This window comes from Puma concolor, chromosome B4 (genome assembly GCF_028749965.1).
Source record: "Puma concolor isolate L17-30 chromosome B4, mPumCon1.1.hap2, whole genome shotgun sequence".
Lineage (NCBI taxonomy): Eukaryota > Metazoa > Chordata > Mammalia > Carnivora > Felidae > Puma > Puma concolor.
In genome coordinates this window covers 120,124,400-120,150,338 of record NC_141673.1, presented here as the reverse complement: position 1 = coordinate 120,150,338, position 25,939 = coordinate 120,124,400, and the positions used below count along the sequence as shown (strand labels likewise).

Here is a 25,939-nt window from a genome sequence, read left to right as displayed (position 1 = left end):
CATCTGCTGCAGGTGAAGGTGCAAAATTATTCAATCCATCTAAAAAACGGTTTGGTGATTTCTTATATACATTACGATTTCTTATATACACTACTATACGACTTAGGAATCTCCAGGGAAATGCAGATATAAGTACAGACAAAAACTTCTTCGTGAATACTTAGAGCAGCTTTTTCATAATCACCCCAAAAAGGAGACAAACCAAATATCCTTCAGCTGATAAGTGATTTTAAAACTAGGATGTATCGGGGCACCTGGGTGGCTCAGTCGGTTGAGCGTCCAACTTCGGCTCAGGTCATGATCTCACGGTCCGTGGTTTCGAGCCCCGTGTCGGGCTCTGTGCTGGCAGCTCAGAGCCTGGAGCCTGTTTTGGATTCTGTGTCTCCCTCTTTCTCTGACCCTCCCCTGTTCATGCTCTCTCTCTGTCTCAAAAATAAATAAATGTTAAAAAAAAATTTAAAAAAAAAACTAGGATGTATCTATATAATGAAACCATAATTGACAATAAGAAGAAACAAACTACTGGTATACATAACAACATGGATGAATCTCAAATGAAATATGCTACGATTTACTAAGACTACATGGTATATGATTACATTATATGATACTCCGGAAAGAGCAAAACTCTCGGGACAGAAAACCTATATCAGTGGTTTCCAGGATCTGGGGAAAGAGTTGGTCACAAAGGGACACAGCATTTTTTACGGTGAGGAACTGACCTATGTCTTGATTGTGGCGACTTACATGACTGTATGCAATTGTCAAAACTTACAGAACTGTAAACTCAAACAGATAAAATCTCCTGCATATAAATTATACCTCAACAAATTGACTTTAAGTTTTTAAAAGAGCTTAAAAACCTGTTTTCCCCAGGAAAAAAACAGTATCAGAGCCAAGTAAATGAGAAAAAAAAATTTTTCAAAGAAGCACAGTGACTTCATCTAAGATGAAAGGAACTTAAAGGAATGGTTTCCAGGAGAAGATGAAACCAACCATTTAAGGTTAAGATGTCTGCAAAAACCAGCTTTATTTTTTTTTTAATTTTTATCATTTGAGAGAGAGAAAGAGAGAGACAGAGTGTGAGTGGGGGAGGGGAAGAGAGAGAGGGAGACACAGAATCCAAAGCAGGCTCCAGGTTCTGAGCTGTCAGCACAGAGCCCCAACATGGGGCTCAAACTCAGGAACCATGAGATCATGACCTGAGCCTGAGTTGGACGCTTAACCGACTGAGCCACCCAGGCGCCTCAAAAACCGCTTTATTCTGGCCTGAGAGGTCATCGGGAGAATACAGAGCGTCTTAAGAAATGAGAAACAATTTGCCAGCTGCTCAAGAGCTGAAGCAACTGAATCACAGAGAGTGGTGGGCAGAACCCAAGACACATGCCTATCTGTCCCCTGGTGTATACACTGTGCCTCATTTCCTCCACTGAGTGTGGGTGAGACTAGTAACCATGGGAAGGCATTCCCGTGATTAGAGGATTAGTTAGTTGACTTTGAGTTCCTCAAAGGGAGCATATCGTGGGTAGACCAGACCTAATCAGGTCAGCTTTTAAAAGAGGGGCCAGGCCCTCAAAAGATGGAAAGGTTCTCCTGTGCCGGAAACTATGAGGCAAAGACCCGAAAGTAGCCTGTAGGAGCTGAAAGCATCTCCAGCCTCGAGTCAGCAGGGAAGTGGAGACTGAATTCTGTCAACAGCCAGTGATTGTGGAAAGGTCACTCATCTGCAAACCTCAGCCGAGATCCCACCCCATCTTGACTTTGGACTTGGGAAGACTCTTGAGCGGAGAACCCACGCCCGGTGTCTGACCTAGAGAAACTGAGATGATAAATGCATACTGGCTTAAGCCACTAAGTTTGTAGTGAATTTGTCACACAGCAATAGAAAACCAATTTGAAGAGTGAATTAAAATGTGTCAAGCCAGTTTAATCAATGAGAATAATTTCATGGTTTTGACTCCAAGAGTTCATCATCAAATAGTAGGCTAGTTTTTTAAGTTTATTTATTTATTTTTGAGAGAGAGAGAGAGAGAGAGAAAGAATGAGTGGGGGAGAGAAGCAGAAAGAGAGGGAAAGAGAGAGAATCCCAAGCAGGTTCGAACACACTGTCAGCACAGAGCCTGATGCGGGGCTCAATCCCATGAACTGTGAGATCATGACCTGAGACGAAATCAAGAGTCAGATGCTTAACTGCGTGAGCCACCAGGTGACCCAATAGTAGGCTGGTTTTAGTGATTTACTATCCATTGAATCAAAAAGCATCACAGAAGGTAACATCATAGAAGGAGGAACACGAAAGGGATGACACCTTTGGGGAAAAATCTCCCTTGGTTCTGTCCAGTGCTGACCAAGAGAGCCCAGGATAGACTGGTGGAAGGGCCTTCTGCTGGAGGTTCTCTGATCTTGTCTCCTTGCACTTGGTAACCCACTGTCCCTACAGACTTCCCTTCTCCACTTCCAGGCCATGACTGCAGTCACCCAAGTACTAATACTGTCCTCTCTGCGGCTGGACGCCCTCCCACAGAACTCCAGGACCAACGGTGACATACAGAGCGGAAACACGTCAGTGCTCACCAGACCTTCTTAACACTCATTGTTAACACACTCACTTGTGAGGCTAGTCACCAGGAAATGGCCACTCAGCTTTATAACCATAAAAGAAACCATGAATCATTCCTCAAGCAACTTTCCATATATGTGAAAACAGAAAGAGGGCTTTTCTCCCCACAGACGTTATTGTTTGAACTACAGATTGCATACAGCAAATTAAAAAAAAAATTATTCTTCATTTTCATCACATTGTCAATTCTTTTATTCTAGAAAATTCTCTATTCTAAACATTGTATAATGAAAATGGAATAAATAACTTACCTTGTAACTTTTCAATCTGATGAAATCAACCTTCATAGAGACAAATTGATCCGAATTTCTACTGATGTTCTTAAGATGTTCTACAAGATCCGCGCAGAACTTGTAACCTCCTTTAAGCACACACAGGACCATAATGTCACAGTTTCCTATGTCTTTCATAATATCCTTAGCCAGCCGCTCAGTTCTGAAAGAGGGATTACAAGATATATTAAAGCATAAGTACTTCTGAGTGTTTTTGTTCCTTTCAAAAAAAATGCACGATGCACTACACACATTAGATTATGCAGGAGAACGTGGAAGACGTTGGGAGACAGAAGGCTACAGATAAAGAAGCTTTGTGAAAGCTGGACAAAGAGAGAGTATTCAAAACACATTTCTGATAACTGCATCATCAATAGTACATTTTTGCTTCTCTGTGTCACAAAAATTAGTAAGATGTAAAATATATGTCAAAGATCATGAATGCTATTATTTTATCACTCCAGAGCCTGGTTGATAACCTTAACAACAATGCTGTGAAAGTATCTGGTGATGTTATAGCAGAGAGAGAGGAAATGGAGAATGACTCACCCACCTTATAACACTAGAGGACATGGGAAGAAAAGTCAAGCCCATAGAAACTAACAAAAGAATAACATCTGTCTCCTATTTCACAAAGGTGGCACATTACCTATGTGAAGGGTGCCCGGAGTGCAATTTCCAGTAGACATCATTTCCATGGAGCACCATGTGAATGAGGTTTCTCTGGAGCTATGCAGTGATGCAGCCTTGGGCTGGCACCCAATGCCTAATTTGGAACGGTTACTGTATTTTTTCTAATTGTTTCATGTCTATAAGTCCATTACCAATACATGCATACAACATTAAAACCTTGAATGGAGGCAGGATCTAAGGTGCATATTAAAAAAACAAATTCCTGGGGTGCCTGGCTGGCTCAGTCGGTTAAGTGTCTGACTCTTGATTTCGGCTCAGACCATGATCTCAGGGTTGTGAGACTGAGCCCTGGATCAGGCTCTGTGCTGAGCGTGGAGCCTGCTTGAGATTCTCTCTCTCTCCCTCTCTCTCTGCCCCTCCCCTACTCTCATGCACATGTGCACTCTCTTGAAAAAAAACAAAAAAACAAACAAACAAAAAACTCCTACTGACACTTCAGACAGAATTAGATTTAAAATGAGTTAACTGGGGGCGCCTGGGTGGCTCAGTCAGTTGAGCGGCTGCCTTCGGCTCAGGTCACGATCTCGCGGTCTGTGAGTTCGAGCCCCGCGTCAGGCTCTGGGCTGATGGCTCAGAGCCTGGAGCCTGCTTCCGATTCTGTGTCTCCCTCTCTCTCTGCCCCTCCCCTGCTTGCTCTCTGTCTCTGTCTCTCTCTCAAAAATAATAAACATTAAAAAAAATTTTTAAAAAATAAAATAAAATGAGTTAACTGAATGATCTAAATATATATATATGTATATATATATGAATATATATATACACATATATATGTGTGTGTGTGCAGAAAGCATTACATTACATATGTTCTACATATCTAATATATTATATATTGTATATATTATATAACTTATATGTATGTGTGTGTGCTTACATATGTACACACATGTACATATAAAATGGCAACCAGCCTTCAGGCGATGTTTCTCAAAATATGATCATCAAGAAAATGTATATCAGCATGCCAGATATTCAAAGGGACATTTGTCTTCAGCATAATGGAGTAAGGTGGTCAACACATCCTCTCTACAAAAAAGCAACTATGAAGCTGGATGAAACTGTCAAAACAACCATTTCTCCACTCTGGAAGTTAACTAGAGGCATATAACAAACTGAGAATCATTTATTCATGAAAACATTGAACAATGGGTAGAAATAATGTTCCCATCTCCCTGAGCCCCACGTTAGCTCTGTTGTTCAACCAGGTAGTTCAGTCAGGGTGGGGCACTGCCAGAGAGAGCTCACCTGGCCGGGAGCATTATCAGTTAGTGCAGCCATCTTGGTAGCATGTGAACAGAGAAAGCCAATGGCCCCATTATCACAAAGTTTCCTTTTTTTTTTTTTTTAATTTTTTTTCAACGTTTTTTATTTATTTTTGGGACAGAGAGACAGAGCATGAACGGGGGAGGGGCAGAGAGAGAGGGAGACACAGAATCGGAAACAGGCTCCAGGCTCCGAGCCATCAGCCCAGAGCCTGACGCGGGGCTCGAACCCACAGACTGCGAGATCGTGACCTGGCTGAAGTCAGACGCTTAACCGACTGTGCCACCCAGGCGCCCCCAAAGTTTCCTTTTTGAGCAACTAACTGGCAGACTAGTCTAGTCAAGGAGTTTTGGAAGGTTAGGGTCATGGGAGAGGGGTAGACAATAAACTCTTCACATATCCCAAGTTGACCAGAAGCTATATATAAGCACAGCAGAAACAAGCATAGGACCAGGCTACCCATACATTCCTGAAAGATGGAGCCTATAAGCATGGGCAGAAGAGGCACAAGAAAGCACGGTGAAAAATAAGGACCAGGGAAAACTTGAAAAATGCTGGCAATTTGAATGTACTTGCCAGCCTCCACACACATTCATCAGCAGAAAGCAGAAGCTTTACTGGCTTGAGGTATTTGAGTACAATCTCTAACCAATCTTAGACTGAAGACTAAGCTATTCAGACACAGGGGTTAAGGCTTAGTAAGTGAGACTTACAAGTAAAAACAAGAAAAATAAATTGCATGTCATCAGAGTCCACACACTGTGGGGGAGACAGTTACCACAGAGTAGAAGATGAAAACAAAAAAACAAAGAACAAGGGCAGTGAACAGAAAATCATTACAAATATGGTGGATATTAAACGAACTATATCAATAATCACTTTAAATGTGAGTGATCTAAATACACCAGTTAAAAGACAGAGACTGTTAGAGAGTGAATTAAAAAAAAAAGACCCTAACATATGTTGTCTATAAATACAAAGACACTCATAAATGAAAAGTAAAAAGATAGAGACATACTATACTAACATTAATCAAAAGAAAGCAGGAGCAACTTACTGATTTCAAATAAAGCAGATTTCAGAGCAAGGAGATTATCAGGAATAAAGAGGGGCATTATACAACAATAAAGAGGTCAATTTTCCAAGAAGGCATAGCAATCCTTAATGTGCATGCATCCAACAACAGAATGTCAAACACTGACAGAACTACAATGAAAAATAGATGAATCCACTCTTGCAGTCGGAGACCTCAATACCCCTCTCTCAGTAATTGATAGATCTAGCAGTCAGAAAACCAGTAAGGATATAGTTAAACCACACAGTGCCATAAATCAACCAGACCTAACTGGCACTTATAGAATACTGCATCTAACATTCTTTTCTCAATTGGGGCGCCTGGGTGGCTCAGTCGGTTGGGCGGCCGACTTCGGCTCGGGTCATGATCTCGAACTCCGTGAGTTCCAGCCCCGCGTCAGGCTCTGTGCTGACCCGCTCAGAGCCTGGAGCCTGTTTCGGATTCTGTGTCTCCCTCTCTCTCTGACCCTCCCCCGTTCATGCTCTGTCTCTCTCTGTCTCAAAAATAAATAAACATTAAAAAAAAAAATTTAACATTCTTCTCAGAAGATATAAATAAGAAAATGAAGACAAGCCACGGGCTAAGGTGGTAGGATATTCAAAAATCATATATCTGCTAACGGACTTGTATCCAGAATATATAAAGAACACTTACAACCCAATCAGAAGACAACCCACACAGTGTAAAAATGGCAGAAGACTTAAATAGTCATCTCTCCAAAGTAAATAAATAAATAAATAAATAAATAAATAAATAAATAAATAACAAGCACATGAATCCTTAGGAAAATGCAAATTAAAATCACAATGAGATAGTTTTATATATCCACTAGAATGGCTACAGTCAAAAGGACAGGCAATACTAAATGTTGGCAACTATGTGGAGAAACTGGAACCCTCATCCTTGCTGGTAGAAATGTAAAATGGTACAGTCACTTTGGAAATAAGTGGCAGTTTCTCAAGCTTAACTATCAAACACAGAATACCACTCCAAGGAATCTATCCAAGAGAAATGAAAAGATATATCCACACAAAAACTTACATGTGAATGATCATAGATACATGTTCCTAGAAGCCCCAAACTAGAAATCCAAATAACTATCGACTGGTAAATCAATAATTAGGTATTGTATGATTTAACTTATATGCAATGTTCAGAAAAGACAAATCTATAGAGAAAGAAATCCGACTAGTGACCACCTGATGCTGAAGGTAGGAATGGGGATTGACAGCCAACAAACTTTTGGGGATGCTAGAAATATTATAAAATGATAGTTGTGCTTGCCCAACTATAAAAAATTACTAAACATCATTGAGTCATTTATCTACAATGGGTAAACTTTACAATATGTAAATTATATCTTAATGAATTCATTCCTGGGCTCCACCCCCAACCATTGAAGCAAAATTTCCAGACATAAAACGTAAGAATATGCATTTTTTTAAAAGATTTTTTTTCAGTTTATTTATTCTGAGAGAGAGAGAGAGAGAGAGAGAGAGAGAGTTGGGGAAAGGCAGAAAGAGAAGGAGAGAGAGAGAATTCCAAGCAGGATCTGCACCGCCGTGGGGAGCCTGATGCGGGCCTTGATCCCACGAACCACAAGATCATGACTTGAGCTAAAACCAAGACTTGGATGCTTAACCGACTGAGACACCCAGGTGCCTCAAGAAATTGCATCTAACGACTTCACTGGGTAAGTCTCCTGTACTGGGGACTGGCTTTGGGTAACCTTACCAGGACTCAATCTTGTAGTAGATCAGGATGCAATTAACTAAAGATACAAAATTAAGGTGGGAAAAGCAGGAATTTGTTTAAACCAGAGGGTTCTCGAACCCGTGTTAAGGGAAAAATGGCTCTGAATTGTTAAGAGGGAAACTGAATACAAGTGTTTTACTGCACAACAAAAGTTGGTGTAATTGTTAAAGTCAAGCAAGTTTCCTTCCCTTTTGTTTTTTCTTTTTTTGCAGGAATTTCCATATCTTTAATGTGAATTGCCATCAGGGAGATCTGGCCATTCGGGAGATGCAAAATTTCCCAAGTTTATTTGATCACAGAACATTTTGTTCCTTCTGAAGACTGGGGCTTGTATTCCACAGACAGCCATGTTAGGCCACAAGAAACTCCAAACTAGACCTTATTTTAATAATATACTATAGTTTGAGAGAACATGCAATATGCAGGTCTTATCCAATGGAAAAATCTTGGAGAAAAGAATGACATTTCCTTTTGCTTACAGACAGGAATTGATGGAAAGATAATATCCTGGGAATGTGACTGTCTTGTGTTTTTCATACTTTACTTTGGCTAAGGACTTATTTCATAAAGTTAAATATTAACTCGGAAGAATAGAACAGATTTTTTAAAATAGAGGCAAAAGTACTCTGGTTTAAGGAAAAATAAGGGGTGGGGAGTCCAAAGTTTCAATTTGCTCCTATTCCCTGGTGCCTCTCCCACCCCCATTTCTGGGTGTCTGAAGAACCTCTGTGTTCCTGGGAGTGCACCGTGAAATCTATGAGGCTTGCTTTCCATATACATGTGAAGGCTTATGTATTTGATCTTTGCACAAGAAATGAGAGGTACATGGAAAGGTAATAGCTTGGGCATTAAGCGGTTCTGTGAAACGGGGTATATGACCTTTAAATCCTGATGCTTACGGCAGACTCAAGTGGAGGAGGCTCTCTGAAAACCAAGAAACAAATGGTGACTTAGGAGCTTAGAACAGGAGAGAAAATGTTGTCTTTTGGAAAAGCAACTGGCTAGGAAGGGGCTAAAGAATATCTACACAGGATGGTCAGAAAGAACTGGAAATAGTATTCTAGAAATAGTGCTGTGCAGATATTTTTAAGCTGAAAATATTCCTATTCCCAAAATATTACCACTGCCTGGAAAACATAATCGTGCACAGACTGGCCGATCTGTGATACGTTGCCTGATCCCAGCTAAATGCTAGTTGCAGGAAAAGCCTGGGCTTTAAGGGTGTGTCCTACGAAGGCAAAGTTCACCTGTTAATTATTCCAGGTTAACTCAAGAGTCTGTGACAAAATGTAAGACAGAGGTCCTCAGGTAAAGAGCAATGCTTCCCCTCCCCCAAAAAGAGCAATGCTTTCCCAAATCCTTTTTTTTTTGTTACCAGTTTGCACAAGGCATTGTTATTTTGAGGCTGCTACTTATAATATATATATTCTTACCATTTCCCCTGAAATGTCCAGGTAAACAGTTCAGTCAAAGTAGAGATTCATTTTATTCCAAATGCTCTGTCCTATAAAAGCTCTGTCTGCCTCTATGTGAGAGAGACTCAGGAGGAGGGGTGTAAAGTGTATTGTATGATTCACACAAGAGAGGGCCAGCCAGCACAAGACCAAGACTGACGCCAAGAAATAACACTCACCTGTCCACAACGATGCCATGAGGTATGAGGACATACTCCAAATCTCCATAATAGTGCTGTGGATACGTGAATAAATTCAAGTCATATCCTGGCCAGTCATCCGTAATCTGCAAATCAAATTACTTCAGTTACAATATTTTTCATTGGAAATTTATTTTTAAAGCATAAATAAACAAAAAAGAGGATCATTTGGAACAAAAAGAATAATATTGAAAACAGAGAAAAGGTCTGACGATCAATATGACATTAAATTACATTCTGTCAACCTATGAAAAGATCAGTGGGAAATTTGTTTCACGAAAACTGATAAAGAATCTAGTCCTGAAATGAACGGAGAATTCCATTCCTAACTTTTGGCGGGTTATACGACGAAATATCAACTTACTGTCTTACGGCTCACCTGATAGCAGTGTTTGTAAGAGCAGATACGTGTAAATACATAATTTATGTCTACGTTACATCGTATATGACTATAAGTAACACTATGTTCATAATTATATTAATATGGAACTCCAGCCGGTCCTAGCGGGAAAAACTGCTCCAGAAACTGCCTATTCATGTAGTGGACAGAGTGCCAGCAAATCCCACTCTTGCTGAGCACTGGTTGTGCAACTTGTATGGTTAGAAAAGTGAAGATGTGGGAGAGAAAATGAAGGTGAAGAGTGAGTTACTGTTACTTTCAGATCATCGAGAAAGGATGCAACAGGGACGTGTTAGCACTCAACTCATTCCATAGCTGTATTGCAGGTTCGTATTCTTTAATGACTCCTGCACGTTTCTGTCAGACTCCTCTCTTCAGCTTTAAGCTTTCATAATGCACAGCCATCCTAATTTCCCAGCCCAATGCCTGAAACCATCACCTTCCCATCCTCAGAGTGGTCTTCTATCAAGTTGTGACCCTTCGCAGCTCTCTGGGTTCTGTGCATGTGTCTGTCTTGCACCCGCATGCCCCTTTCTTTCCCCCTCTTCCTCTGTATCTCAAGCTCAGCCTCCTCCACAGAAGCTCAGGTCAGGCCCCACTTCCTTCTGGAAGCCTTGCTGACTGTGCCTGCTCTCTGATTTTTCCTCCCAAACTCTTTGTAAATGGGCTCCTTGTAGCTCTCTGTCTTTTTAAAGGCTCTCATTCAGGCTCCTTGAGAAGACTCCTGCCTCTTCTAGCCTCTGACTCACTCAGTCTTACCTGTTATAGAACTCATTTACTTCATTTAATGCTGGGATGTCCCCCTACTTTCCATCCTCCTCATCCAAGACTCAAAATCTTAGCTCAGGTTTTGAAAGGGCAACTTATGGTCCAGCCCCCACCCACTCCCACTCCAGTTCTGGGTTCAGGAATGCCAGCCAAACCAAACTCATGGCATTTCCTTCCAAATTTATCCCTTCCCTATCTTAGCAAAGGACAACTTATTTTTCTACTTGCTCAGGTCAAAATGTTGGAATTGTTGTTGGCTTCTTTCTTTCGTTCCCTCACGAAACCCACTAGCAAATCCCATGATCAATTCCTTCAAAATTCAACCAGGACCAGCTCTCAGCATCCCGACTGCTGCCTCCCGGTCCATGCCACCATCATTTCTCCGGGACCATTGCCATAGTTGTTAGGCTTGCCTCCCTGCTTCCACGTTGGCACCTCCACCCCATTCCAACAGGGCAGCTGGAGCGCTCATTTAAAAAGGCACATCATGGGGCGCCTGGGTGGCGCAGTCGGTTAAGCGTCCGACTTCAGCCAGGTCACGATCTCGCCGTCCGTGAGTTCGAGCCCCGCGTCGGGCTCTGGGCTGATGGCTCGGAGCCTGGAGCCTGTTTCCGATTCTGTGTCTCCCTCTCTCTCTGCCCCTCCCCCGTTCATGCTCTGTCTCTCTCTGTCCCAAAAATAAATAAACGTTGAAAAAAAAAATTAAAAAAAAAATAAAAAATAAAAAAAATAAAAAGGCACATCATATCATGGCTGTCTTCTGCTAATCTCCCAAGGGCTTCCCATTTCCCTCTGAGCACAATCCAGAGTCTTCACTGTGGCCCACAGGAGCTACCTCTCTGACTCGTCTGCAGGGATTCCCTTCCTCCTTCACTCTGCTTCAGCCACATTCTTCTTGCTGATCCTTGAAAATGCCAAGCATGCTCCTGCACCAACACCTGCTATTTCTCTTGCCTACAGTACTCTTCCCCCAGATTTCTACATGGTTTACACTTCACTTCCTTCCAGTCTCCATTTAAATGTCACCTTCACAGAGAGGCCTTACCCGATCACCTACATAAAATAGCACCCCCTTCCTTCCTACTCATCGCTGTATCCCTTTTACCCAGCTTTACTTTCCTTCACAGCACATATTCCCACTGGATGTGACACATGGATGTCTCTCTGTGTTCTGTCTTATCTCCCCCGACTAGAACGTTAGTGCCTTCTGACAGAGACGCTGTCTGATTCACTGTTGACACCCCAGTACTCAGGACACGGATCTGGAATATAGTACGTGCTCAAAAATGTTCAACGAGTTAACGAATGACACATTCTCCACCCGCAGACTACCCAATCTTACCTGAGCTCCAGCCCAAACTGATTTGTCTTGGTTTGTCTCCTTGTAATACAGAGCACCGCTATTCAAGGCTCTGGGAATTCACATCTACCACCGGCAGATTGTTAGCCAAATGGTGTGTGTCATCTGCATATTTGAAAAGTATCACATTTGCTCTGCTTCTATCAGCAAATTCGCTGCGTGCAACTGTTGAATTTGCACAGAGCATTTCTGTTTTCCAGCCCTGAGAACTCCCTGGGCCTGCTGTAACCACTAACACCACAGGCCCCTGTCAGAGCCTAAACACTAGCTGTATGTGAGGAGCCTCCAGAAGATCCTCTGGCAAGCCACAGTAAAGGCCAGGTAAGAACCCCAACCAGCATGAGGCCCCAGGGTGATCATTCAAGTGCACGGCATTTTCCGGATCCCCTTCCAGACCACACACGCTTACCCACTCCACTCCCTGGAACCCTTCCAGGTGGTGGCATCATTCACTAGTGGTCTTCGGAGCCCATTCTTCTGACCATGCAAATCCTTTACTGCCCCCTGCTCTGGCTGCATCTCAGAGCCTACATTCCTCTCTGTGTTCTAGACCTTAGCTCTGACGCTTACTCGGCTGTGATGCTAGAGAAAGTACTCACCCTGTCTGAGACTCTGTTGCCGCTTCCTTTAAATAAGACACAATAAAACCTCTGGACAGGGCTGGGGTGAGGATTAACAGAGAACGGAGAGTCTCCAAAGCAGGTAGGAACAACCCCATTGGAAGGTTACTGCAAAGAAGCTGCCTCTACGATACGATGGACTGAATTATGCCCCCCTAAAAGTCATACGTTGAAGCATTACGATGACATTAGGAGGTGGGGCCTTTTGGAAGCCATTAGGTCATGAGGGTGGAGCCTTTGTGATGGAATCAGTGCTCTTATAAGAGAAAAATAATGAGATCTCTAGTGATCTTCTTCTCTGTTTTTTTTTCTCTCTCTCCCTCCCACCCTCCCTCTACCTCTCTCTCTCTGCCATGTGTGGACACAAAGAGATGAATAGGAAGGCAGCCACATACAAGTCAGCAAGACTGGCTTAACCAGGAATGAAATCAGGCAGCACCTTGATGTTGGACTTGTAGCCTCCAGAACTATGAGAAATACATGTCTATTGTTTAAAACAAATAAAGAAAAACAAAAGAGAGAGAGAGAGAAAGAAAGATAGAACAGATCTTAGAGTTCCTAGGACATTTCCTGGTGAATAAGTGCCTAATAAATGATACCAAAAAGATGAAAAAAGGGGTGCCTGGGTGGCTCAGTCAGTTCAGCATCCAACTTTTGATCTCAGCTCAGGTCCTGATATCAGGATTGTGAGTTCAAGCCCTGAAGTAAACTCTGTGCTGGGCCTGAAGCCTACTTAAGAAGAAGAAGGAGAAGAAGAAAGAGGAGAAGAAGAAGAAGAAGAAGAAGAAGAAGAAGAAGAAGAAGAAGAAAAAGGAGAAGGAGGAGGAGAGGAGGAGGAAGGGGAAAGGGAAGGAGGAGGAGGAGGGGAAGAAAGGCAGGGAGGAGGAGAGGGAGAAGAAGAAGAGGAGGAGGAGGAGGAAGGGGAAAGGGGTAAGGGAAGGAGGAGGAGGGGGAGAAAGAGGTGGGAGGAGGAGGAGGTGGTGAAGAAGAAGAAGAAGAAGAAGAAGTAGAAGAAGAAGGAAGAGGAGGAGGAGGGGGAAGAAGAGAAGGAGGAGAAGAAGGGGAATAATAATAAGGAGGAGGAGGGTGAAGAGGGGGAGGAGGAGGAGGAGGAGGAGGAGGAGGAGGAGGAGTAGGAGAAGGAGAAGAAGAAGAAGAAGAAGAAGAAGAAGAAGAAGGAGGAGGAGGAAGAGGAAGAGGAGAAGGAGAGGAGGAGGAAGGGGAAAGGGAAGGAGGAGGAGGGGGAGAAAGATGGGGAGGAGGAGAGGGAGAAGATGAAGAAGAAGAAGAAGAAGAAGAAGAAGAAGAAGAAGAAGAAGAAGAAGAAGGAAGAGGAGGAGGAGGGGGAAGAAGAGAAGGAGGAGAAGAAGGGGAATAATAATAAGGAGGAGGAGGGTGAAGAGGGGGAGGAGGAGGAGGAGGAGGAGGGGGAGGAGGAGGAGAAGGAGAAGAAGAAGAAGAAGAAGAAGAAGAAGAAGAAGAAGAAGAAGAAGGAGGAGGAGGAAGAGGAAGAGGAGAAGGAGAGGAGGAGGAAGGGGAAAGGGAAGGAGGAGGAGGGGGAGAAAGAAGGGGAGGAGGAGAGGGAGAAGATGAAGAAGAAGAAGAAGAAGAAGAAGAAGAAGAAGAAGAAGAAGAAGGAGGAGGAGGAGGAGAGGAATAAGAAGAAGGAGGAGGAGGAAGAGGAGAAGAAGAAGGAGGAGGAGGAGGGGGAGGAGGAGGAGGAGGAGAAAATAATGATAAGCAAATGACAAAACCAACCTTTTCATAAGAGCTGTCATGATAATTCGTAGCTCAGAGGCAGCATGGAATAGTGGTCAAGCATATGGACTTAGAAGTCCCGTACATGTGAAGATGGGTGTATAGCTGTGAGACCTTGGGGGCTTTAATTCTGTGTCTCAGTGTGTTTTCCTTGTTGAGATAAAAGGCAACTAGAGATAAAGAAATTACTGGTGTACAAACAACAGATGTTGGCAAGGATGTGGAAAAAGAGGAACCCTCGTGCGCTGCTGGTGGGAATGCAAACTGGAGCAGCCGTTGTGCAAAACAGTATGGAAGTTCCTCAAAATATTAAAAGTATTAAAAATACCATAGGATCCAGGAATCATTCTACAGGGTATTTACCAAAAAAGTACAAAAACAAAGGGATACATGCACCCCGATGTTCATAGCAGCATTATCTACAATAGCCAAACTATGGAAGCATCCCAAGTATGTATCAATAGATGAGTGGATAAAGAAGATGAGGTATATATACATATACAAACGAATGTTATTCCGCCGTAAAAAAAAAAAAAATGAAATCTTACCATTTGCAACAACATGGATGGAGCTAGAGAGTATAACACTAAGCAAAATAAGTCAGAGAAAGACAAATAACCATATGATCTCATTCATGTGTGGACTTTAAGAAACAAACAAGCAAAGGGAAAAGAGAGAAATCAAGAAACAGATTCTTAATTATAGAGAACAAACTGATGGTTAACAGATGGGAGGTGGGTGGGGAGAATGGGTGAAATAGGTGATGGGGATTAAAGACTACACTTATGATGAGGAAAAAAAAGTAATATGCTGTTTACAAAGAGAGAGAGAGAGAAACTACTGGCTTATCCCTTGTAATTCTTAATGGTGCATGCAAATTGCATTGCAAAGAAGTCCTAAATCTGAAGGAATGGAGACTGCTACGAACTGCAGATAATTATGTTATTCATCTGCTTTTCAAAAAATCAAAACAAGAAATCTTTAAATAGTTTCAGTATCGCAGATAATATGCTCTAAGTTTATTCAGAACAATGCTTTCTCTGTTCAAAGGCAGAAAACATGGCTAAGCCGGGGAAGCGACAAACACACTAACTGAGCCATTTTATACAAAATTTAAACCCGGAACTCACTTGGGTTCTCTTTTTTCTCATCTGAAGATATATTGAGAAACTTCTAAATCAATAAAAATAATTTTTTGCCGAAAACATGCCTTGCACCATTTTTCAAGTTTCTCCCCCAGGGAGAAAAATAGTTTGGAAACATATACAAAAAGCAAATCCCTGCTCCTCTCGGCCTCTGAGCCCCACACCCTAGGCCCCACTCTCTCCTTCAGGCAGTGACCATGGTTGCTGCCAATTTTTAGGCTCACATCTACCCCTCAACTGTCAGAGAGGAAAGGAGTCTCATCCCTCCGCTCTGCTTCCAAGAATCTCACACACAAACGTTGACTGGTCCAGGGAAGGAGGCGGGCAGTGATGGAGGCATCACAACACACACGGAGAAAATGTGTAAAAGCAGTTTCCTAAAAGAAGGGCTCCAGGTTCTGCTACCAGAAGAATAAACGGGACTCGACAGACCAAATAATACCTTCATACCTTATATCACACGCATTGCCTTCCTCTTCTGTGGGGGGTTTGGCCCCGACCTAGTAAAGTTGTGTTGTAGATGGATTATCTGATTACTTATCTCCAATACTGCCCCCATTCTTTGGTGGGGTGGGGTAGGTGGGAGCCACCCATGACAGAAATACCACAATCATTTTGGATTTTTCTCTTCTCCTTATTCCTTCCAAACTCACTGTGTAGGTACTATGATTCTCTCGATAATGCTTTGGTAAAAAACAAAACCTATCTAAGAACCTGATCTCAAAAGGCCAGATGGGTAGAGATCTTTCTCTCTCCCTGCGAAGTAACAAGGATGTACCAACCATGGGCGGGTGACCTTACTAGGTCCAGATCAAGCGACCAGTCACTCCTGAGCAAAGTTTCTGAACTCAGGGTCTATATTGTTTATTTGGCTTCACATATGCTACCACTAATTGTTGTTGTTGTTGTTTTTTAATGTTTGTTTATTTTCTGAGAGAGATTGCAAGTGAATGGGCGAAGGGCAGGGAAAGAGGGAGAGAGAGGATCTGAAGCGGGCTCTGTGCGGACAGCAGACAGCTGGATGCGGGACTTGAATTTACGAACCCTGAGGTCATGACCTGAGCCGAAGTTGGACGCTTAACCGACTGAGCCACCCAGGCGCCCCACTACCACTTATTGTTAATAATCTACTAACGTCCTATCTCCCCAATTCACCTGAAAGTCATCTGTAGGCAAAAGGCATCTTAAATCTCTTAATATTCCCTTCTCTTGCACAAACCATACTTCTTTTCCGCTTAAGTCATCTGGCTCTATGCCCCTTGTCATCCTTATCACAGTTTCTACCAACTGAGAATATTCTCGTCCACCTCATTTCCAGACAGCCCCCAAACCTGCCTTGATCATCCTACTAGCCACTCTGTCTTGTGGCTCCTTCACCTGCCTTAACCCAAATTACTACACCTTTATTCCAGATTAGCATAATCCAGTCTTCCAGACCAATCCCACCTCTGAAGTACTTCACTGAAATCACAGCTTTTTATGAAGCACAGTGAGTAAAACCTGACTTCAAATCTTGCTTCTGTCATTTGCGAGTTACGTGACTGATTTACTTAATCTCTGTGCCTCCATTTCCTCCTCTGTAAACAGAGATTATACTCCTATGTCACAGATCGGCAAGGAGCAAACAAATAACACAGGAAAATTACAAAGTAAGTGCTCAATAAATTCTTGCTACTAATACCTGCCCCCTCTTCTTTCACTAGTACTAAATCTTCCCTTTTATTTTTTGCAATCATCCTGAGGGCTCTCTTTTTCCTGTATCTATACTCTTCTGAGCTTTGCCTTTCCTCTCTACCCTAGATATCATGGGCTTCATCAGCACATTGAACTCACTCTGAATTTGCCTTCCCTACCTGTTTCCAACTTGAGTTAATCTAACTATCCCGAGTTCTACTGGAGAAAATGGCATCAATGCCAGGGCTATCCCCATTACATGTCGTTTCCGGCCTCTCGTGAGACCCTCTCACTGCCTCCCTCCAGCTTTCACAAGATTATCTTGCTTCCCAGAGAGCTTCTTCTGATACTGAGAGAATGGGCTATTTATACTGTTCCATCATTTGCTTTTTACATTTAAACAATCTGCCTATCTTATTAGTCATATAAATTTACCTAATTCCTTTTTAAGAGTATATGTTATTAAATAGAAGTACTATATTGTAGCCATTCTAACTGATGGGATGGTTGTTTAAATGATCCTCACTGCTAATGGCTTTGTCATTGTTAAATACAATGGCCTCTTTCTGTCTTTATCCCATTTGCTCTCTCTGCAGTATCTGACACTCTTAATGGCCCCCCTACCTGCCCCCCCCAAAAAAAACTCTGTTCCCTAGACACCTATCACCCTCTCTGTTCTCTCGGACTTTGCTATTCATTCTTGGTCTCTTTATCGGACTTCTCCTGGACACTCTGCCTCTTACATTGGGGGCTTTCCAGATTTCTACCCGTAACAACAGTTTATGATTTTTTCCCCCCATTTTCAAGGGGCATCCCTATCCACTCCAAGTATCAGATGTTTTTTCTATTTTCTGGGGGCTTCCCTATCCACTCCAAGCATCAGATATTTTTCTATTTTCTGATGATTTCCAAGTCTATCCAATCACTCTCTTCAATTGTAAAAATGAATTTCAAATTGCCTGCAGTGCATCTTGACCTGTAGGCCTTACAGACTCAATTTGTCCAGAATTGAACTTATTTCCTTTTTTATATTTTCATTCCTTCCCCATACCCCAGGCTTGACTGTTCTCTCCATGGCAACCAGAGTGATTTTTTTTTTTTTAAAGCATAAATTGGGTGTGATGATTTCTTGTCAGGATACAATGGTTTCTTTGCAACCAGTATGCCCTGTATCTCTTCTTCTGAGTTTTCACATGGTTACCTCCTACTCACCCTTCAGGTCATGGCTCAAATATCACTGCCAAGAGGCCATCCTGACCACCTGAGCAAAAGCAGTGCTCCCCAGCCCTCCTCCAATCACTCTGTGTCTCATTACCCGCTCTTCTTTTCATCACACAAGTCACTATGTGAGCTCATCTTCTTTACGTATTTGCTTACTTATGTCCCTTCTCTAGAATGTGAGCCCCATGAAGACAGGGCTTTGTGTGGTTCCCTGCTGTATCCCTAGAGCCTAGAACACCGGCTGGAATCCTGCAGGACAGTCAACAGGTGTAGAGTGATTAAATAAATGAACTCCTCATCCTTAGATGGAAAGGTCCTGGAGCACCTGGCTGGCTCAGTCAGTAGAACATCTTACTCTTGATCTCAGGGTCTGTGAGTTCAAACCCCATGTTGGGCATGGAGCCTACTTGAAAAACATAAAAAATAAAAATAAGATGGAAAAGTCCTGCTGCTAAATTAAGAACTGAGCAACACATTTCAGCCTGATAAGTTCTATGTGATCATGTGGGGTTTCCTTCCCCAACCCTCTTTACTCCAAGGATCCATGCATAGTCACAGATGCCTTATCTGTGACTACCACAGATTTCTGGGGAAAAGGGAATGTTAATGTAGCAAGTTAGGCCCACTCTCCACCCTCACCATTGTTAAACCTGATACAGTAAAACCCACCACCTTCTATAGAAACCATTCTGGACAGGATGTGGGAGTGGAGGCCAGTGGCCTCAGGGTAAGACCAGATTTGATTCCAGGGCACTGAGAGATGGGTACCCTCTGATGGACTTTTTGAGGGATTCCCAGGCATAAAGAGGCTCTAGTCTGGGAACCCATCATCCCACATCCTCCCATACGGACACACTACTAGATAGATATTTTGCATACAACCTCTCCAATTCGCTCAAAGGTCCAGCATGCCCTGTCTCCCGTTTGTAGACAAGGCAACTGACGCTCCAGAGGCACTAGCCTGTGTCAAGCTCCTGCAGAGACCCCAGCGTCCCAGCCCACGTTTCAAAGTTCAAATTCCGTCCATTTGAGCTACTTTATTTCCTAGCTGCCCTCGAGAATCCTCAGTATCCTTTTGGAAAACAAAACCTAAAGCCTGCCGTGGAAGGGTCAGGAGGAAGCACAAAGGGAAGGGGGCCCACAAGAGCAGCACGCGGGGGGTCTTCACAGACCCGCCCTGCTCCCAAAGGTGACTCCTGGTGGCTAGCAGGAGTGGGAACCCGGCACCGCACAGCCTTAGCGCTGGAATATTGGATTCCTGGCCCGAGTTGGGGGGTGGAGGGGAGGGGACGCGGAGGCGGGACACTGAGAACGCGGGGTGAAGGGCTGTTAAGTGTGGGGTCAGGTCGGGCGCGGGGAGGGGCGGCTGGGAGGAGAGTATGGAAGCGATCCGAGCCGGGACGTGAGAACAAAGCCGTGGCCCGCTTGCATTTCACCCGAATGCATTTCAAGCATTTAATCTAAAAGGAGGGAGCCAAGAAGGAAGGGGAGGGGAGGGGAGGGGAGGGGAGGGGAGGGGAGGGGAGGGGAGAGAGCGGGGAGCGCACGACTCAGCCCAGAAATCGGGAGTTTGCATTTACCACGACGCCTCGCCCGTAGTCTGGCGCCTCCTCGCTGCTCCCGGCCATGTTTCTCCCGGGGAAAGCGGGAAGGAAAGAAGGGCGCGGGGGAAGGATCTGGGAGAGCCGAGGACTGGGAGGGGGATGGGACTAGGGACCCGGCTGGGGACGGGGACGAGGCCGCCCCGCCCCGGGCCATCCGGCGGAGAAGGACCGCGCGCCGCGGCCCTCGCGTCTGGCGCGGCTCCAGCGCCTCGGCCGCCGCGTCCCCCCCGCCCGGCCCCTCCCCGGCGGGTCCCGGGGCGCGGGCGGCGGCGGGTAGCGCAGGGCGGCAGCGCGGGGCGCAGCTGCGGAGCCGCGCGCGCTCCACCTGAGCGCGGGCCCGGGGCGCGTCCCTCGCGGCCGCCGCCCGTCTGCGAGCCCCGGAGCCCCGCCGCCTGCTCCCCGCTGGGACTCGGGCGGACCCGGCTGCCCGCGGCTGGAATTTTACAGGAAGAGAAAGTGTTCTTATGGCCCCCGCCTCCCCAAGGCTGCGGTCCCAGCTTTCAAGCGAACAATGTTGAATCGTTCCTGCTAATTTTTTACGCGCTCTTCATCCCAAGCGAATCCGTCAAAGAGTCTGCGATGTGGGATGTTCTCCAAGCATGGCTGTGGACGAAACTAACCCAAATGTGTGTTTTTAAATCCTCGAACCGCCAAGCCCGGAGTTTGCAAGAGCCCTGTGATTGTTTTCACCCCGGCCAGAGCCCAAAGTTTGGGATCTGGAATTCCAAGTAGGGTCTTTCCTTCACCGCATTCATGCGGAAAAGAGAGATTCTTGACAGATTATCCACTTTGCCACTTTTGTGAGACCATCTGATCAGATTCTAACGCTTTCGGCTTGCGGTTAACAGCAATCGCTCTCAGATTCGACAGCCTCTTTTATGAATCTTTTGTTAATTGAACCCCTAATCCCAGCCTCCCCACAACCGAATGTGCCGGTTCTTTGTCCATTCCTCAGAGTCTCCGCTTTCCTTGCATATATATATTCATTCCCCTGGTCTCTGCAGTCCCGTCGCGTGCTTTGCAGCCCCTCTTTGGGTTTGAAGCCCTGAGCTGGACACAGTTCTCAGACTCAGCCCTCTCTCTCCAAAAGACTATTTTGCTCATGCTCGGGTTCTGGCACACGGCAGGGAGAGGAATGCTGATTTTGCCTGGTTTGAGGGGAAAATAATAATCAGTTGATGTCGCTCTAGGTTGGAAAACTATTAGTCATTCAGACGTGGCCGTGCTGAGCACTGTTTGTTAGGCTTTCCCAGATGCCAGCGCAGAGGAAGGAAGACAGCACCCTGGGTCCCCAAGACTGGGCACCAGGCTTGCCCACTGGCCCCTATGAACTGGGTGATACCTTTTCCTAGTGCATGGGTAAACATTTTACGCTCAGTACTTGTCAGAGGTCCTGGTTCAGGGCCGTTTTTTATAGTGTGCCTCTCACCTCTTTTCCCAAAGGTGAAAGTCTACCTTTCATTGGCATTGTCGAAAACCAAACCCAGGAAGTATCTACACAACCAACGTCACTGAACCTTTCAGGAAACTGAAAGGTACTATCATTACGGTGTGGTCAAACTTCAGGGTTCACAACACTCCCTTGGGGAGCAAGTTAAGGCAATTTCACGCCAGCACTCCCCCGCTTTCTCCGCCCCCCCCCCCTCCCGCCCCCAGCGCCCCCACCCCCACCAGGCAAGTTATCTGGAGAAGCCGTGGGTGGGAATCCATGCTTACCAAGGCTGTCAGATGAATGTAATGCAGGTGGTTCTCCAAGCATGCTTTAAAATATCCCACTTTGTCTCTTACTGCTGCAAAGTCAAAATCAAATTCACCCATAAGAGGCTCAGTGTGGGTGCACGGGCCAGATTAGGGGCAAGAACCTCAAAACAAATGATAGGTGTAGCTGCTAGACAGAAATCAAGAAGGAACAACTCTGAGCCCAGCTCAGACACTGTGGAAGATGGAAGAAAAACTGTCCATAAATCTTTCCTTACAAAGACCATTAATTCAGATGTAAAACCAAAGAGGATCACAGTGAAAAAAATATAACTTGCTTGAATGACAACAGGAACCTTATGAATGTACGCTCAAGAACTTGCTGTATAGACCTGTATAGGACTATTCTAAGAAGACCAAATTATTTTTTTGAGGCATGAGGAACAAATCATTGTTTTTTAATTTTAACAAGTCATTTTATTTAAATCAATAGAAAAAACATCACTTCAACCTTTATTGCGACATGTTTATTCACTTTTTCATAATATTTGAACTCCAGTGTGTATGTTATGCTTACAGCACATCTCAGTTTGAAGTAGCCACATTTAAAGTTTTCAATGGCCACATGTGGTTAGTGGTTTCCAGACTTGGGTATTGCAAATCAAGAGTATTCCAGGATGTATTGCATTGACTTAAAGTGAAAGGGAGTAGAAAAGAAGAGGATGAGATTTCAAATATAATTGATTAATGAACTTTCCAGGAAGAACTTGGGAGAAATTATAATAAGCAATATAAAAGTTGACACAAACTGGTTAGATTTCTTTCTTCCGGTTTTTAAATGTACCATTTTTTTTTAAACAAATCATTTCAAAAAGTAAATTTATTATCTTGTTATATTTTGATAACATTTTGTGTGATCTAATTATACTTTGGTACTTTGGACAGCCTTAATGTAATAAGATACAATGTGTGATATCATAAATAGTAATTGCAAGGACCGATATCCAAGAATAACAGCTCATCCGTCCAGGCTTAATTCTCAATCTTGCATTATGAGAATTTAGAGGCAAAAATTCTGTTTAAATCTCAAATTTCTGCTGCATGTCGAGTGGAAGAGCTTTGGAATAAGATTCTATTTTTTTACTAACAATCCATATGATCTTAGCCAGTGAGGCTGAGCCAATGACATCAATATAATATGCCTTAATATGCTCATCTATAGGAGAGGGCGATGCATCATTTGCTCTATTGCATATAATGATGAGATTAACCTAAGATGACATGAAGAGAATCTTAGACAAATCCTATGAGCCTGTAAGGTGTCATTGATCTGAGATGCTGTGAAAATGTATGAGCAAATGCTTGTAAAGTTGGTAGATCTGGAAATGGCAAGGTACTTGCCTTTTTAAGAGGGGTGTGACATGACCAATCTGGAGAAGTTGGGGCTGGTGTGCGAATGGATAAGGGAATGAGAAAATTATTAAAATAATGGAATTTTCCACACAAAAAGGGTATTTTTAGCTCGGACTGTCCATTTTCTGGTATTTCCTTGAAGGAGCTGTAAGATTAAAGAGGTACATCTTTGTGAAGTTAACAACCAGTGACCATACTTGAGTTTGCCTGTCATTCTCTGTATCACCTTTTAGTTGTATGTTCCCTGCATTTTAAATTCTGAGATTATCTTGTACTGCTACCATGGTAAACACACAAATATTTATAGGCACCTGAATTCTCCACTAGGCTAAAAGACTTTTGTCCTAAAAGTACATACTGATTTTTTGACACTTTGGTGGTTTTTAAACTTTTGCCAATACTAACCTGTTACGGAAGGAGCAATTCAATCCTTGCACTGAGTTGCTTTAGAGTCTGTCGCTCAGTAACCCTGGATTCAAAAATACAGAATGGCATTTATTTCTTCTGAGCCCTGAAACATGAAAATAAATTAAAAAAAAAAAACTCTCAGCCTGGGAATTGTGTTGAAATACATAAACATATGAAACTTAGTGACTCAGATTGTTAGTCACAGAGTCACTGGTTAGAATCTGGATGAAATCCACTGTGGACAAAGGCCAGTAATAATGATGATGATATTTTGCTTTTCCTTAGTGCTGCACAAAACCCTTTATAAATGTTGCAAGAACAGAAGAAAAAGTGGCAAGATACTTTCTCCCAAATACTCAGGCTAAGTTAAGAATCTTGCTACCTTTGACGTATTTTTCCCCTTTACATAAATCCAGAAGAAATATAGTTGCAAATAATTGTAACACAAAACAACTTAAGCAAGAGCTTCATTAGTATTCAATTAGCATAGTAAGCCCTCTTTCATGGCCTCTTGTTTGAAGCAGACTGGATCCAATGTGTAGTCTTAGAGTAAAGGAAATAATGGCTCCATAGTAGTTCTTACAAAGAAAGCCAGGAGCTACATTCAGAATTATGTTTTGTATGATTACACTTTCATTAGTAATTAACCTTCCATGGAAGAACCCACTATGGGTAGATTTAAGCCTGCTTTTTTTGCAATAATGTCAGGCATGAGTAATATCATCAACACTAAGTGCTGGGCTGCCTCAGAGATATTCTCCCACTATCTCCCCATCTGACCGGAACAGGAATCGGATAGCTTCAGAGTAAAAGAATAATGCGTCCATGTGTCCTTCCAGATCTCAGAGTCCTGGCAGCCGACCTCAACTCTCTTGGCCACCATAAAGCAGTCATTGAAAGGACACAGCTGCAGGAACTGGAGGCTAAGCACTAAATAAATCCACAGGGCTGGAGGCACAAGTCATGTACATGACCCTAACACAATACCTTGTGGTTATGAATGAACGGATTAGCATCTGATGGTGCCGTGGCAGTTTATGCAAAATTAATTGGTGCCTCAGCCAGTGCTGAGTTTCTGATGAAAAGAAGTCCACTTCAAAAAAATAAAAATAAATAAATAAAAAACCCCAGACCAAGGAGATCTCCTTAAACTTTGGCTCATGTGGGGAGGCTGAAGACCACCTGGAATTGGAACCAAGCTGTTTATTCTCTTAACTGTACGTAGACCCTCTTTTGATCAGCATAGATGTCTTATACTCACGGGCAAGATCCCAGGAACTACTCCAGCTATCGCCAGTTTCTGGATTGTATTTTAGAAAGGAAGTAGGGGGAGCTTGGGAAAGAGGTTGGGGAGGTGTGGCTTGAGGCCAGGAGTTCTCTCATGGGAGGGAGGAGACTGAGAAAGAAAAAGAGATTGGACACTGGCGTACCTAAAGCAATACCTCCCAAGGTGTGTTTTGTGTCGCTTGTCTTTATATTTGAAAAAGATGAGGTTGTCATTCATTAGGCTGGAGAAATAATGAGATAAGTAAAGGTAAACACACTTCTATCTTGTGGAACTTCTCAGAGCTTGTAATATGCCAACACGTACTGTCAATATTCAAGAAGACTTTAGCAAAATGCAGTGTTTCCCTAACTTTTTTGACCATGGAAACCTTAGCAGGGGTGTTTTATAAAAGGTTTTTAAAATTACACTATCATGAAATATTTAAATTCATGCTTAAAAAAATTTTTTTTGAAGATTTATTTATTTTTGAGAGACAGAGAGAGACAGAGCGCTAGCAGGGGAGGGGAGGAGAGACGGGGAGACACAGAATCTGAAGCAGGCTCCAGGCTCGGAGCTGTCAGCACAGAGCCTGACTGGGGGCTCAAACCCACAATCCACGAGATCATGACCTGAGCTGAAGTTGGAAGCACAACGGACTGAGTCACCCAGGTGCCCCAAATTGATACATTTAATATTATCTCTCAGTAAGAGGTTTTATGTGGTCTTAAAGATACACTGAAAGAACTAAGTATTTCAATACAGCATTGTTTTCAAACGATTTATTGCTATGTTTTTCTTTTTTAAAATATGCAATAAAAACTTAAATAGACATGGCTGAGGCCTTTCGCAAGGCCGCCTCTCTGTACTGCCTTTCAAGTTGACACGAAACTCTGCATAGTCCTACAAGACAAGGAACTTACCCCACCCCCATTCATGCCTTCTTTCTTCCCCCCAGCTTGTGAACAAGATCAACTTTCTGAGTAGCGAAAAGAGAACGCCATCTCACCGCATCAATTCCCTTTGGTCTCTCTTAACGATAGTGTGGTGGGTTTCAAAGACAATTGTTTTTGACATTGCCAGCATAGAGACTATCCAGATGAACCAGTAAGCAAAGTTGGCATGGGATATAGCAAGTTACGCTGGATGTGGGCATGCTGGGCTCTTGGTATTTCCGAGGAGGTCTCTATCATATCCAGGACAATGGACATCTACTGCAGCACTCACATTAATAGTCCTGTGGTTTGTACTTGAAGGCACTGAGTTCTTTTTGTTTT

General features: G+C 43.5%; 1 protein-coding gene across 2 annotated transcripts in view; it reads right to left on the bottom strand.

Moving 5' to 3' along the window:
* PRTFDC1 (phosphoribosyl transferase domain containing 1) overlaps positions 1 to 20,006 on the bottom strand; it is a 100,885-nt gene extending 80,879 nt beyond the window's left edge. Inside the window, exons 1-3 of one of the 2 annotated variants that reach the window (XM_086714721.1) lie at positions 19,856 to 20,006; positions 9,309 to 9,415; positions 2,872 to 3,055 (exon numbers count right to left, since the gene is read on the bottom strand). In XM_086714721.1, the coding sequence (XP_086570847.1) occupies positions 2,872 to 3,055; positions 9,309 to 9,415; positions 19,856 to 19,903 (339 nt within the window). In that variant the 5' untranslated portion in view covers positions 19,904 to 20,006. The remainder of the gene's footprint in view (positions 1 to 2,871; positions 3,056 to 9,308; positions 9,416 to 19,855) is intronic. The other variant, XM_086714720.1, reaches the window with a different exon arrangement.
* Between the last annotated feature and the right edge of the window lie 5,933 nt (positions 20,007 to 25,939).